The sequence below is a fragment of the Tiliqua scincoides genome, chromosome 1 (assembly GCF_035046505.1).
Source record: "Tiliqua scincoides isolate rTilSci1 chromosome 1, rTilSci1.hap2, whole genome shotgun sequence".
Taxonomy (NCBI): Eukaryota; Metazoa; Chordata; class Lepidosauria; order Squamata; family Scincidae; genus Tiliqua; species Tiliqua scincoides.
Window position 1 is genome coordinate 133,130,080 of NC_089821.1, and position 15,859 is coordinate 133,145,938.

Sequence of the window (15,859 nt, forward strand, 5' to 3'; positions counted from 1 at the left end):
TCTGGTGGCAACAGTGTATGCCAGATCCCCTCCTTTTTGAGGCGGTCTGTCCCTTTCTTTTCCTTGGACTTGTGCCAGGAAGGAACCCAAAGAGACCCACTGGCGAGTGAGAGTTTTCAGATATTTATAAAGGATATAATTTCCCTTTACCCTTCCAAGTCTCCCAGTCTGTCTTCACTCCCCCCACTGGATACAGCATGTTTCATTTTGGCAAACTGCATCATTGGGGGGCTGGGAAAAAGACAGGATCTGAATGTTTGTTTTTTTTAAAGCAAAATGACCAAAAAATGGTAACATATTTCAGAGGTGGATGTAGATGGTCATCACTGCTGCAGTGATATAAAAAGTATGGCAGAGCTTGGGCTCAAGTAATATTATTAATATTACTATTAATAATAATGATAATAATAATAATAATTTTTACAAACATTCTAAGACTTTCATGGCTGAATGAGTTTAAAATATAATTTGAAATGTTGTTTGAGCCTTTAAGCCACAGGTTAAAACAGATTGTAGGATCTAGTCCCAATGTTTCACTTTCAACTGTGGAAAACATCTTTAGGGGGTTACAAAGAATTTGTATCATCTCATCTGTTAGTTGGTCACTGGCTTAACTGCCAGCTCCAGCTTGAATTCTTAAAGGCATGCTTACACTCTTTGCCTGTTGATCATTACCAAAATTTCTGTATAGGTTTCTCCTCAAAGTTTTTTAATCTAGTATATTTGAGTGCTGGCAGCACTATTATTATAGAATTATTATACAATAATTTTTATATACTGCTTTTCGACAAAGGTCGTTCACAAAGCGGTTTATCTAGAAAAATAAATGAAATAGTGTTGGGGTTTTGGTGTATTGTTCAAATGTCATCATTTATATTTATTTTATGAGTCCAATGAGTTCTTTCTTTTGTTTGGTTTGGTCAATTTCTTGCCAGAAGTACAGTAGATCTCTTTGTCTACTACTGTTGTCAGGGGCTTCATATGTGTTTATAGACCAAGTACATGAATGGATGAGATAGCAAGCTGAGCATGGTGATAATATATAATGAAGAGAAGCAACAGTGTACTTTTATTATATAAGAAAACTTTGAATCAGTTTTCTATATCTATTCAGGTGAAACATTCAAAGTGAATGCCAACAGTATGAATTTGGAAGAGCAACAATCTTTTTAAAAAAAAGTCATTGAACTCTTGCTTATTCAGTCTTACAAATAATCAGATGACCAGATACTATACATGACGGCACTTAAATTATCACTTATCAAAGAGTGGCATGATATGACATGGATTTTTTTTCCTACAGAGGTGGAAATTATGAGATAGTTTGAGGTGCTCAGTCCATTGGCTGATGATGGGCAGCCCAATCCTGAGCTGCCCGCAGCGCCCAGGTCCAGCGGCTCCATGGCAGGCTCCCGCCGGATCCTGCGCCTCCTGCGCTACCGTGGGAGGCTCCTCAGGAGAAGGGGACGTTTATCCCCTTCCCCCGAGTAAGGGAAGCAGCCCCGCAATGGGGCTATTCACTTTAGCGACAACCAAAAGGTAAGTAAAGGCACTCGTATAGGTCGCGCAGCCCTACCCGAGCATCTTGGATCCTGCAGAGCTCAACTCCACGGAACCTCCTCACTCCCTCCCCCAACATGCCTCCCGCCCGCCCCCGGCCACACCCCCGCCTCCTGTTCCGCAGCCCAGCGGTCTGGGAGACCATGGAGCTGCGGAACCTGGGTGATTGCTAGCTCCGGCGGGAGCCTGGCAGTAAGCCCCACAAATGTGCCTTATGGCACGTTTGCAACTGAGGTCCACAGCATGTAGCCAGGCCACAGACCTCAGGATTGGGCTCTTAGGTATGTAGGAAAAACATGTCAAAGAGGTCACATCACAGCATGACTTAGGAATGTTTTCAGTAACCCTTTGACAATATTAGGCTCTTAATTCACAATAATAAAATTAAACCTAATTCTCCTTGGCTTCATCTGCCATGAATATGAGTCCTGTTTTTTCCTCTTATTCTAGGGAGTAGAGTGTGACAAGAAAACTCACTTTAGAAAACTGCATGCTAAATTCTTAAATACCATGTTACAAACACTTGTGGTTGTGTACCTGAATACATTGTCCTATGATAACAATGTATAACAACTTCAGTGTAGCTTAGTGGGTTGCAATGAAATAGACAATACATTGTCTGTTGTCTGCACTAGAGCTCTTTTCTCACACATAGGATACTCTTACTGGTTACTTTCTTCTTGTATTTTGCTTGTCAGAGCTGAGTGCATTTCTTGTTTGGGGACACCTATAAATCATATATGTTGTGTTGTAGTGTATTGTTTTGTTTCAAATGAGGGCCAAACTTTGGGTACATATTTCACAAACTCCTTGCTTCACATTATGCAGGGAACTCCTGTACCAGCTGTCCTTGTCCCATAACCAAAATTTATTCCATTGACATAAAAGTCAATTTTGTAATAATAGATAGAACATTTCATGTTTTAATTCTACCATCCTTTCAGAGAGTAGCTACATGTCCACAAAGTGCAGGTGCATACTGAAATGCATGAAGTAAGTAATGAAGTAAACAATAGCATACAAAGGGTGGGGCAGGGGGGCAGTCTGCCCCAGGTGCACACTGTAGGGTGTGCCAGTAAGTCTGTCCCTTTGAATGCCGAGAAGACCTGGCCTCCCCTGGGCGAGAAGGAGGAATTCAAAGTGGAGGCCAGCTACTCCAAGTACCAGTGGCACTAGGTACACCACTGCCAGTAACCAAAATGAAAATGTTATGCTGATTTTAATTGATAGACCTTAGAGAGACGTGTTTCTGTAAAGTGTTCTCTCACATCAACCACAGCCTTTTGTGAATGTTGGTCTCTACTTCTCTGTTCCATGCTCTTCAATGCAGCATAGAATTGCTAAGTGACCACCTGATCAAACCAGGACCTAGTTCCACCTGAGGTGGTAACTCTTCATCTTGGACTGTAATACTTAAGACGGGGGGGGGGGGGCTCACTTGTTTAAATGCTGTTCTTTCCTTGCCATTTCCTGCACATAGGAAACTAGCATCCCAGGGGAAAAGCACAACTAGAACCCTTCTTCCTGAGAAACTGAGCTGATTTGTTTATTTTTAACACAGTGTTTGTTTAGAAAAATTTATTTTTGGTAGGAAAGAGCAAACCATTTTGTGAGCCTCAACCTACAGTTTAAAGTGGTTTAAGTCAAACACAGTTTCACCAAATCAGTGGAAACTCGGCTAAAAAATACATTTTCTGTCAGGGTAACCAGTACTGAGATCTGAAAGACCTGTAAACTTCAGATGGTATCCACCAGGTTCTGCCCTGGCTCCAGAAGATCGGGGAGCAGAGTCACTGAGAAAAATTTTCTTAGGGGGTACAAAGTTTCTTTTCAGTTGCTTCCCTTCTCCTCAAATGTGAATTTGTCTCCCTGGTTCCCTTTTTGGCTCATTTTAGCTCTTGGGACCCCCTTCTTGACTCCAGGCCCAGGTACAATGTACTTCACTCTCAGAGGCCCTGCCAGGGGGCTACCATTTCTTAAATCACAGTCCACCAAACCCACATCAGCTTTATTATACAAAATCAAAGTGAGTAGAAATCAGAAATCCATGCCATGCTAGAAAGCCCTTAAAATATTCTTTTGACACTCACTTGCAGATGGGAGGAACCCTGGGATCGGAAACCCAGTTATTTTCCACCCAAAGGACGAGGGAATCAAGATAACTTTTCCCAGCACCAAACCCATGATCGCCCAGTTCCTGAACTCCACGAGGGAGATCCAGGACCCCAGCATGTACACGCAGCTGGTGGCCACATTGGCCTATACCGCCGAAAAAGCCAAGTTTGCCACTGGACATGAGCGGCAGGAGTGGATGGACTTGTTCATTGACACTTTTAAAATGGTGCACCGTGAGATTGTGGGGGATCCAGAGACTGTAATAGGCCTTTGTTGAGAGTGTGTTGATGTCTCTGTAAATTAATAGGACTTAGTTCTGCCTATGATGCTCAAAATTCACAAGAAGAGCAACTTTTCCTGCAGGAATCTTTTGGAACTTTCATTAGTGGAAGGAGATTACAACAACAGAAGCTTCTAGAATAGTTGCATTCTGAAAAGTCAGTCTCAAGCGCTGTTAAGGCTTGTACTCAGCTTAGCTAGTACCCTAACTCTTGCAATAGGATAAATTTAGCTTCTATGTTTCTAGAGAGTAAAGAAGGCAGAAAGACAGGATGACAGAATATAGCGAAAGAGCTGCCTGAATTCCTCCCCTTAGAAATCAGAGCCCACACATTCTCTAACCAACATAATAGGAGGGGAGGGAATATCTGAGAGAGTTGGGAAAACCCTCAGCACTTGCTGTTTACTGAACAGTCTCAGAAAGGATAGAATATGGTGACAACCACACAGTAGTTCTGATTGCTTGGAGGTTGTAGCCTTTGGCCATGTAGGAAACCAACAAACACTAGCTGCACACATACCTTGTTTCATGCAAACACCCTTTTTTCTCTCTTATCTAAATATTGAATTGATTGCAGGGGTGTAGGAATGTTCAACCCACCACAAACCTACAGGGGGCTGCTTCTGCACATGGTCAGAGTTGCCAAGTGAAAAGTTTAAGTGGCTTCTGTGGTTGTCTGATTCTGTCTTGTTTCAATAGCATTACCTGCATGTATGTATGACAGAAGCTGGCCTCTTTAAGCTGGCAACATGGCAATGCGTTGTAACATTTAAGTGTTCCTCTGTCTATTGATTGTCCGTAAAGTGATGTCTGTCTCTGTCTTCCTTTTTAACAGCAAGAACTTTTTTACATAATTGTCCCAAATGATTTTTATTCTTTGGATTCTAAATGTGAAAACTGGCATTCTGTAACTTGTGGTGGGAGTGGTTTCACATCTGCAGTGTTCTGGAGCATTTTTTTCCCCCAGGTATATTCAAGCCACATAGAATGCCTATGATGTCTGTCTCTCTTCACCCTAAAACACCCTCCTGCTTTTGTTGCTTCTCAAATCCAAGTCTAACTGTGTGTTAGCTACACAAAACATGTACAAAGGAAACAGGAGGGAGTGGCCTGTGGACTGTCCTTGCTCCAATTTGTGTTCTATGTGCTGTCTTTTATTGTCATTTTGTTCGTTTGTACTATATTTGGGGTTTCCCATTTTGCATGTTCTCATTGTCCTAACTAGCTACTAACATCCAGGGGTCAAAATTGTTTATTTGACCCATTGCTAATAACCCAATGACTGCACAGTTAAATATTCTGATACTGTAATATTTAATACAAAAGGAAGATATAGGTTTGTGGGTGTTCGGGTTCTTCATGAAAGGTTTTCACTTCAGGTGACATGGCCCAGGCACTTTTTGTGGGCAAAAGTCTATATGATGGACTCAGGGCCCACATGTGCATGAGATCAGATCCAAACACACCAGGCCAGTAAGATCAGATCCAAACCTAGAAGGCCAGTAAGAGAATTAAGCTAGCTACCTAACACAGAAGTCATGAGTTCACACTATTGCCTGCGACAGTATCAAGCCTAATTTTTTCATCATTGTAGCACAAGTAGCCTTTAGGATAAGGTTGTTGAGTTAGTCCCTCAGAAGGAGTACTGAATTTGTAATACTTTGGGGGAAAGCTACAAGCTATAAACCTACTTCTATAATAATAACAGTTACCCAGTTCAATATTTGTGTTTCATCTTCATAGAATCACAGAGTTGGAAGGGATCCACAATCTTGTCCAACCCCCTGCCTGTAGCAGGAAATCTTCTTTTATCATATTTAGTTAATAACAAGGGGGAACGTTCCAGCCTGAATTCAAAGTCTTTTCTCCAACAAGCACTGAATTTTGCAACCGCCAAGTAATGGGAAACTAATGTAACTAGGCTATCTGAAGAGGTCCAGTGAGTGATTGTTTTCAGACAGACTAGTGAATTTCGCAATCTATCCACCAAGCAGAATCAGATTTTGAATACAGTTCAGATTTGTGTAACTTCCACTGACCCTGCTAGGTGAGATAAGTGGACGATTGCTACAAAGATAGAATTCAGGCACATTTTCCTCACAGAATTGTTTTGTGTTTTCAGTAACTTCACAATGCATGTCCACATAAACTGTGAAGGTCTTGCGACTGCAGTCTGACTTGCCATCAGATCACAGGCCAACACAGGTTCTGTATACAGGAGCAGACAGACTTATTCATAGATGTTTTTTAAATGGTGCACAGCAAGATTGTGAGGGATCCAGAAACTGTAATAGGCCTTTTTAGAATTTGTATTGCTTTCATATCTGAACACAGGTGGAACTGTTCCTATTGGACTTCAAAGAACCATCTACCACAAATGGTTTCCCTCATAATGCACAAATCAGCATTCCCTCATACTGGAAACAATGGTTAGAGCTGCTTGTTTGACACCCTCTTGAGCTGGCAAGCAAGATGCAATCAGCTATGCTTTGGGCAGGTCTGTAGTAGATCATATATGCTATATAGAATGCTGCAGGCATAGAAAAGATAGGGCTGACAATGCATACCAGATCATGCCATGTATAAAGCACATGACAGAAAACAGTATTCCAATTAAAATTTTAATGTGAAGAGACAAACCTGTTTGGTCTGTGCTGGTGTTTTCTCTTAGTCCTCCTGAAATGCCGTCTATCAGCATTAACATTGTCTCTTACAATCTGTTTGGTGTATGAATTAGAGATGCCACTAACTGCCAAATTCACCAGCTTTGATTTCCGAACCTTTACTTACTTATTTGATTTTTCTATCCCACCTTTCCCCTCCTCGTCAGAATGTGCCTCACCATCAGGTGGTTTACAGGATTTATTCTTTTCTGCATATTAGTGGTCCTGTCCCCAGTGGGATCTAATCTTAAAAGGGGGGAGGGAATCAACTCGAGGCAGCAGCTGGAGGTGGCAATGGTGGATCATGGCCTTCTGTCTTCCTTTTCTTCTTAGGGCACAATCCTAACCCACTTTCCATCACCGACATAAGGGCAATGCAGCTCTGAGATAAGAACAAACATTTCCTTACTTTGAGGAGGCCTCCGTGACTGCCCCCCAACTGCAGGATGCAGCAGACATCCCATTGGCACAGCTATGCCAGTGCTGGAAAGTGGGTTAGGATTTGGGCCTTAGTCTCACAGAGCTGTTTGTGTTAATACGGTCAATATTGCTTCTACTGATGAGACCCACATTCTGCTCAGTTCTGTTTACTTGGGGCTTGTAGGGGGTGGGGATGGGAAATTATCAGCATCCAGATGCAGCAACCCTTTATAAGCTAGTGGGAGGCAGGGTTAAGCATGCACAACTGCCCGTCCAAATGTTCATCCATTAATAGTAATGGGTTGCATCTGTCTTAGGATAGGCACCCTGTATTTGTTGTGCACATCCAATGAACTTTCAAGTTCCTAAAAGTTAAGATAGCCCAGACTACTGGCGTTGCTAGAGGGGGGGGCGGCAGCACACTAAATTTTGCTGAGAGCGTCCCTGCAGTGTGCAAGCGGCTCCTCCCCCTCCCCTCAGGAGCCATTCGCCTCTGTTCCCCCCACCCACATGGCTCCAAAGGGGAGGGGAAGAGCCGCTTGCACACTGCCATGAGGCTAAACAGAGGCCAATGGGGAGGAGCCACTTGCACGCTGCAGGGAGGCTCTCTGCAAAACTTAGTGTGCCTCCCCCCTCTAGCGACGCCAATGGCCCAGACACCAGTGAATCTCAGTGGTCATAGGGTGGAAAGAGGGACGTTCCATTAAAATAAAGTGACAGGTTTTATGTATCCCAGATGTTTGTTGAAAATCAGAAGGAATAAACAATAAACTAGCTGAAAAAGCACATGCCATTTTTTCACCCTGTCAAAACCAGGAAAACCAGTCAAGAGTATAAGTAGGGTGAGGTGCCTCATGTGTGACCTGGGCAGAAACAGAAAAATGGGCCTCAAAGGTAAAGTAGTATTTAATAGCTTAATTCTAAGCATACTTACTGAGATAATCATACATGGTGAGAATATTTAGGTTTGCCACCTTCGTTGTTCAAATAAAAAAGTTCCAGAGGACTGTAAGGATCCATTTATCCCCAGACTATCAGCTCTCCCATACCAAAGGGTGCCTGTTGACAGTCCAGTGCGGCCAGGAACAAGCAAACATGGTCCAAGTGAAGCAGAAGTTCAATTTAAAAAATGGCAACCAAACATGCAAATCGGCCAGAAACTGGTAACATAATCTAAGGCAGACAATGCTCAAGTTTGCAAAGCAGCAACTATAAAGTAACTTAATCCAAGGCAGAGTTGTTGTAAAGGGGGCTTAACCAGACAGCGTTCTCTTCAGCAGGACAAGTTGCTCCAAGTGATGAGCAAAGTCTGAGCTTAGGATGTTATAGAACCTGCTGGGCTGGGTTAGTTCTCAGGAATAACTGCTTACCATGTCGGGGAGCAGAGGTGGTACTGCTGCCTTCATAGTGTTCTGAAGGTCAACCTATGAAGGTTGTGGCAAAAATGCAAAGTGGCAGTGGAGGTGATAAGCTGCTTGTTCAAGACCATCCTGCCTTCTTATATGTAGGCATATACAATGCAGATATCGCACAGTGGCCATGGAAGTTCTAAGAGTGTGGTCCTTTTCAAACCTTAATTTCTGTACAAGTGAGAAAGCTCTCAGTTGAGGTATGCATTTCTCTCCTGCTACCCAGTTATAGAATTGTTGCTCCTCCTTGTGCAGCTAGCTGTTCCCTTGTAGTAAATATAAAAATATTTAATTTATCCCTAAGTATCAGAGCTAATTGAAACATCTGTCCGCATGCATAGATAGTGCAGTTATCAAACACTCCTGCTGCTTAAGAGGTCTTAAGGTGCTGGCTACAGCATCTTTTCTCATGTTTTGAAAGAGTTTTGCCATGTAGCACAAAAGACTGCAGTGAAAACTTTCAAAAACGTTTTGCACAGTGTTCTAGTTTGTAGTTGTGAGCAGTGAAAAGGAAGATGAAGAGAAAATTGGTCTATCCTGGTATTCTTTGCAGTACAAGTGTATGCATGTCTACTCAGAAGTAAGTTCTGTTCAGCTCAATGGGATTTACTCTAATGTGAGTATGTAAAGAACTGTGTTCTTCATTTTCTGTTTGCTGAGTTTCTTATGTTCTGTCCAGTTATCCCTATTTTTAAAACTTTTGTATAAGGCTGCCTGCTACTTCTTACTACGTAGTTGCTGAATTCCCAGTAGTCAGCACGATTCTCAAGCATGAGTCTTTTGTTGTCACTATTCCCCAATAGCTGAAGTATGTGGGATATGGGAAGTACATTTCTTGTGGCAGAATGTTCTAAAAACCAGATGTTCTAAAACCAGATGTGCTAAAACAAGAACACTCAAGAAGCTTCCAAACCTTACAGTGTTAAAGGGAAAAAAGTCTCCTGCTAACATCCTCCAGAGTGCCTTGACTATGTTATCTTTTCTTCTTGTAGAACTCGCTGTTGCCCAGTGTACTCAGCGCCCAGTTGACCTTGTGTTCCTCCTGGATGGCTCTGAAAGAATTGGCAAGCTGAACTTTGACAAGGCTCGCCTTTTTGTAGAAGATGTGGCCCGACGCCTTACATTGGCCAAAAGTGACACTGATAACATGAATGCACGCATTGCCCTTCTACAGTATGGAAGCGAGACAGAACATGAGGTGGCTTTCCCATTGACACACAACCTCACTACCATCTCAGATGCCTTAGCTCAGATCAAATACTTGGACTCTTCTTCCAATATTGGGTCTGCCATCATTTATGCCATCAACAACCTTGTCAGCAGCCCAAGAAATGGGCAGAGAGTAGCCCGTCAGAATGCTGAGCTGTCATTTGTCTTCATCACAGATGGCATCACAGGAGACAAAAATCTGGGTGAGGCCGTCAACTCAATGAAGAAGCAGAATGTTATGCCCACAGTGGTGGCCTTAGGCAGTGATGTGGACATGGGTGTCCTGCTGAATATTAGTCTAGGAGACCAGGCAGCCATTTTCCGGGAGAAGGACTATGCCACCCTCTCCGAGCCTGGTTTCTTTGACAGATTCATTAGGTGGATTTGTTAGTTGTCGGGAAGTGCAGTTTCCCATTACACACCACAGATATTAATCTAGAAAATATAAGCTGCCTCAGGGCAGCTGGCACAAATCTGCAAAGGATTTATTTTTATAGCCAAAGTTTGTAGGTTCCTTTTAAATTTCATGTTGAAACTCATGTTTACGGTGCTAATTAAAATAAAAATGGAAGGAGGATTCAGAACCACATAGTTTGTTAAAATGGAAACCGCTGTTTAAATAATTGTTGTACTGTAATCCTATAGGTGCTACACAAACAACAAAGCATTCATATTCAGGCCAAAGAATCATCATCTCCAGTCACCACAAGGTTCCACAATTCCTTTCTCCCTACCTCCCTCACTTCCCACTCATCTATTTTTGGAATTGGGTTTCTTTACTAGCAGACAAGAATTATTTAGTGTTTGCCTTGATCTTGGTCCTGACCCTTCCTTCCCAAGGAATGGCAGTGTTTTCTAAGCCACTCTGTTGAACCTCAGCTTTTTCACAGGTGAAACAAAGGACCAGACTGGGCAATACATCTCCTCCAATCCAGCCCTTCACATGAGGGAGAGTAAGAGTGCACCTACACTTCCCAGTCACCTGCCAACCCCACATTAAACACTGGGGTGGAATACTTGAATATCACCCACCCATGTAGAACTTAGTATGCAACAGGCTGCAATTGTGTGGTTGGTTGAATTAAATAAAGCAATCAACCATGCTGTCTTAGCCTTCACATGTTGGATTATAAACCTGAAGGAAGCATTCAAATGTTCCATTCCTTGTGTACATGTGAGGATGTCAGAGGCAGGGATGGCATACCAGATAGGCAAGGAGACTAGGCAGCTCTTGCTCCTTCATGCAGTGGGCCAGATTTAGCTAGGGGATCTCATCCAGATTTAGCAGATCTCATCGAGCCTAGTAACAGGGAATTTTGCGGCCAGCACTGCACCATGGACTTTGACCCCTTTTATTAAGTGCCTAGTCCACCTTCCTTGCTTTTTGTATTGTTCTACAAGAGTTGCAGCAAAACTGGTTTCTGAAACATCACGATGGATGGCTTAAATGCACTTCACAAGTTTGACTACAGTTGGTTCATCAAAGCAGGAAAAGAACTTTGTTCAGGTGCCAAAAAGCTGCAGCTGCTCACTCTTCAGCTTCCAAAAACAGATGGCAGCCACTGGATGGCAGGATTATGGCATGGCTGTTGGCTTCCTCTCCTGGCTTCTTGCCACAGTGCTGTCTGGTTTTTGTGCTGTCATGGGCCCAGTCATATCCAACTTTCCAGCACTGATGCAGCTGCAATGTAGCCCCAAGGTAAGGGAACAAACATTCCCTTCCCTTGAGGAGGCCTTCATGGCTGCCCCTTCACAGCAGAATGCAGCGCAAACCCTGTTGGCATGGCTGTACCAGCACTGGGAAAGTGGGTAGGATTGGGCCCTAACTTTTGTAAAAACAAAACCTGGTGGTTTAGACTCTTGTTTTTCACTTCCTGATAATGATGGGTGGTGCTGTTAGCCTGGATTGGCATTGGAACTGTTCTTCAGATAAATATATTTCCTTTCTGGGTTTTCCTGTCTTACACTGCAGTGTCTTATGTATCCAACCCCCCTCTGTAAAGTACGTTTCCTTCTTCTGTCTGCTGCCACCATCCTTCCTTTCTTATTAATCACAAAGCAATTGTCCTCTAAGAGACAGTGTGAATCATCGAGTCAGGAATTATGCAAAGCCATTATGAATTATGAGCAAGGAAACACCAACCTCAATATATTCTTGGGATTGCTGTTTCTGGAATAATATACTTACTTGAGCCAAAATTGCACTCTTGATAAATAAACACTTTTTCACACTATCTTTAGAGTCTTTTATCATTTTGCACATTAGACCATGCTTTTAAAGAGAGAAAGATATTTTGGGACTAAGAACTGTGCACAGCATATCCTTCAGCATATACTTATACGTTAGTTAGTTTGTAGGTTCAACAGAGCAACAGTGGAATAACATGCAGCTGATGGAAATAGTCATAGGAAATACATTCTGTTTGTATGTGTAATTGTACAGATCAATTATACTCCTGTGTAGTTCAAGCTTTTCTCATACATAAATCCAAAATGTCAAACTACAGTATTTTTATTTCAGGGATAAGATGAATGCATGTTAAGAAGCTAGAAGAACATTAGTCAGAACTTGATTTCCCCTCCCCAGATTTCTTGCTGAAACTGTTACAAATGGAACAAAAGGGTTGAGGTGGCATATGAATGAGAAGCAGACAATATGCAGTGTGCTGTAGAGATATGGATGGATTTCCGAATAGTCCTACATTGCAGCCTGGAGATTTGCTAGGCTGTGGTCACGCTAGCAGGAACAGCTGTCTTCAGTCTGAGTCTGAGCTGCTGCTGGAACTGCTGCCATGCTAAAAGAGAAGTGTTTACACTCTATTAAAGATTGCTTATATTTCTGCTATTATTTGATGGTTTATATTATAATTTTTTTTTCCTTTTCAGTTCCCATTTTGTATTTTCAGTCCATTCTTTTGATTTTATCACTTTGGTCTTGTTTCTGTGGGTTTGTTTCCCTAGTGAAAATGGGGCTCTGTGTAGAATGATGGCCTCTATGATCTATTATGGCCTCTATTATCCTGGATTACCTTGACACTTTACATGCCTGATTACATAAGTAAAATAGCAACTTCCTCTCTGAAGCATCCAGCCCCTCGTAGGCCAATGCTGTAACACTTGAACCCAAGTCTGCTGACGCTGCCTCTTCTTCTACAGTGTGGGTTGTCAGGACTATTCAGGGCCGGCCCATCCATGAGGCCAACTGAAGAGGCTGCCTCAGGCAGCAGATTCCTGGGGAGGGGGTCACCCATCTCTGGCCACCTACTTGCCTCCACTGCTTCTCCTTCCAGTCCTTGGATTGGAAAAGGAAGAGAAAGAAAGAGGAAATGCAGAGGGGAAGGGAGTGTTGAGCTAGAACACTGGATAGTGGGAGGAGCAGCAAAAGGGACGCATTTGGCATGCCACCTTAGGCATCAGGGAGTGACCCTGAGCTGGCCCTGGAACTATCATTCAATCTATAGATGATACCCAATTATCCATCCATACCTTTTTGCCATGATGGCCATGTCCATGCCCGTGTTTATGGCCATGCTTATGATGCTTGTGCTTTTTATGATGTCCTGGAGGGTGGCAACCAGGTGGTGGCGGCGGATAACATCCAGGTGCTCCAGGGGGCATTCCAGGTGCACCAGGTGGTGGATGATGTCCAGGATGATGTGGACCAGGAGGATGGGGCCCAGGTGGAGGATATGGGCCAGGGTAACCTGGGTTTGGGCATGGCTGCATGCCTGGCCCAGGGTATGGTGCAGGACATGACCCAGGAGGACCATAAGGCTGCGGAGGATAAGGCTGCTGTGGTGGCATTCCACCAGGCATCCCTGCACCGCAAAATGAAGACATCAAATCAGTCAGGTTATTCAGTATTCCTCAGTTTCAGGGCAACCTAAAATGCCCAGGCCAGGAAGAGAGAAACTGTTCTCGGAGGAACTCTCCAGAAAATGTATCTGTTCACCGCCTCCTCTTTTGCTGTTTTCTTTTTCATTGTCATGCCCAAATGTTTTATCTCTGTCTTATTTCGCTTCACAGTAGGATGAGCCATTGTTAGACAGTTAAGACAGATCGTTATACTCGATTGTCAACTCTGGTAGCTGCAAAGTTCATTATTATCTGCAAAATTATTATCATATGAATGAAGAGAATGTTCTTCAGGATCCATTTTATTATGAGTTTGCCCAGGGCTGGTTCACCTATGAGGCCAGTTGATGCAGGTTGCTTCAGCAGCAAATGCAAGACGTCCAAGGGGGTGGCCAATTTGGGCCACCATTCACCCCAAGTCTGCCACTGCTGCTGCCACCTCACCACCAATGCAAGCTGCAATTATCTGCTTTCTGCTTGCTCGAGCAATATACAGCTAAGTCCCCTCCTGACCAGGCTACTTGTGCGCTGTCATCAAACCCAGACATGCAGGACAGTTTTATTGCAGAGACAGCACAAATGTTCATGCTCCTGCACGTCTGAGTTTGATGAAGGTGCGCAAGAAGCATGATAAGTGTTTTTTTGGGTGGGGGGGGGCACAGAGGCCACAGACCTGAGCCAGCATCAGGCAGAGTTCCAAGTCGCAACACCTCTGCACCTGCCTACAAATGATGTACCCTGCTTTAATTTTTAAATTCATAGTGACCACAGCCTTGCCTAGGAGGTTGGTTTCAAACACCTCTCTGCAGAAAGTACTGAACTTGACACCACCCAGGGAAGACTGATAACAAATTATTCTCCAACTTGATTAAAAGCCACTCTAAATGGCACACATCAGAACAAATTTCATAGTATGCTTGTTCTTGGTGAATATGTGAAGAAATTATGTAAAGGGAAGCATTGCTAGTGATGTTCTTGGGTTGTTGCCCAAAGATGCTTTTGTAAAGGTTGCTATTACATACATATTTCTGAAATGCAATCATTTGGGGGGGGGGAATGTTTGTTCTGCAGTAGCCTTGATAAAAGGCCAACACACATTTTGCTTCCTTAAACGTTACACCAATTCCTGCGTATATTTGGGGTGCTGATTCCAAAAATGGGATCCGTTTTGCCCTATCACGTCTACTTTTGGATATATGGCATATCCTCTTTATGCCATGAGGAAGCTGCTTCCTCATGAGGAAGCTGCTTGAACCATTCACTAATGAGCCTATACTATATCTCCAAAACTAGACAGGGCAAAACAGATGCCATTTTTTTTTTAATCGGCACCCCAAATTCATATCAAACCACCATAAAGTTTGGGGAAAACTTTTCTGACCCTCAATTTTGTAGGCCTGTGTAATCTAAACACATTGGCACTTTGGTGAATCTACTGTCTACTGAAACAAAAGTCTCTTCCCAATAGCTGACAGATCAAAGTTTACCTGAATTAGGGTTCCACATGTCAGAAGACAAGGTCTCAACCTGCAATGTAATAACATCACATAGTTACAAGTGTCCTGTCCCTCCCAGTACCTCATTACTGTATCTCTCTTACAAGCCCAGAATTGCCAATTTTTTTCTGACAAGGCTTCTGTGCCTTTAATAGCAGCACTAGGTAAAAGTCTTCTCTCCAGTATGGAGAAGCAGTGATTACTGAGGTTTTTCACTGCTAAATTCCCTTGTGTGTAAAAAGCACAAGAGACCTGGCAGAAAAGAGTTGGCAACTGGCTTTGCTGTTTCCCTAGTAGCTTTATTTATTGGTTCCAAGCCTCCTGCACATATTAGCGACAGTAATACTGATTTGAGAATTCCAGCGCCTTCCCACACACTTTTAATTAGCTCTTCATTTTCAGGATCACAGGCATGTGATTCATATGTTTTATAACTAGAATAAATTGAATAGATGGCATTAAACCTTTAACCATGTCAAATTAAAGAGGAACTTGCACATGCAGAAAGATATTTTAGTCACTGCTAAAATAAACAGAAATTTAGGAGAGCAGGAGATATGTGGGATAAGTGAATGCAGGTTCTCCTCTACCTAGGTGAGAGCAGGGATGGGCAAATCCAACACAGCTTAACTCAAGTCAAGTTACAAGTTACAAGTCCCCATGACTCGACTCAAAAACAAGTTCTAGCAGGTGGACTTTCCAAGTCGCCCAGAGTGATTTTGCAACTCAAAAAGACTTGAGTCTCAAGTCTTTCCCTTTAAAAAGCCAGCCACGTTTGCTTGTCTTCCCACAATGTTCTGAGGCATTGCACCAGCTCAGTCAAGCAGCACCACAACACATAAATTGCAGCTT

The 15,859-nt window shown here is 43.0% G+C and overlaps 1 protein-coding gene across 1 annotated transcript in view; it reads left to right on the top strand.

The window, feature by feature from the left end:
• Window positions 1-11,890, top strand: part of COL6A2 (collagen type VI alpha 2 chain) — a 64,494-nt gene extending 52,604 nt beyond the window's left edge. The window contains exon 28 of the mRNA XM_066631341.1: window positions 9,440-11,890. Coding sequence (XP_066487438.1) covers window positions 9,440-10,047 — 608 coding nt within the window. The 3' untranslated portion in view covers window positions 10,048-11,890. The remainder of the gene's footprint in view (window positions 1-9,439) is intronic.
• The last annotated feature ends 3,969 nt before the right edge of the window (window positions 11,891-15,859 follow it).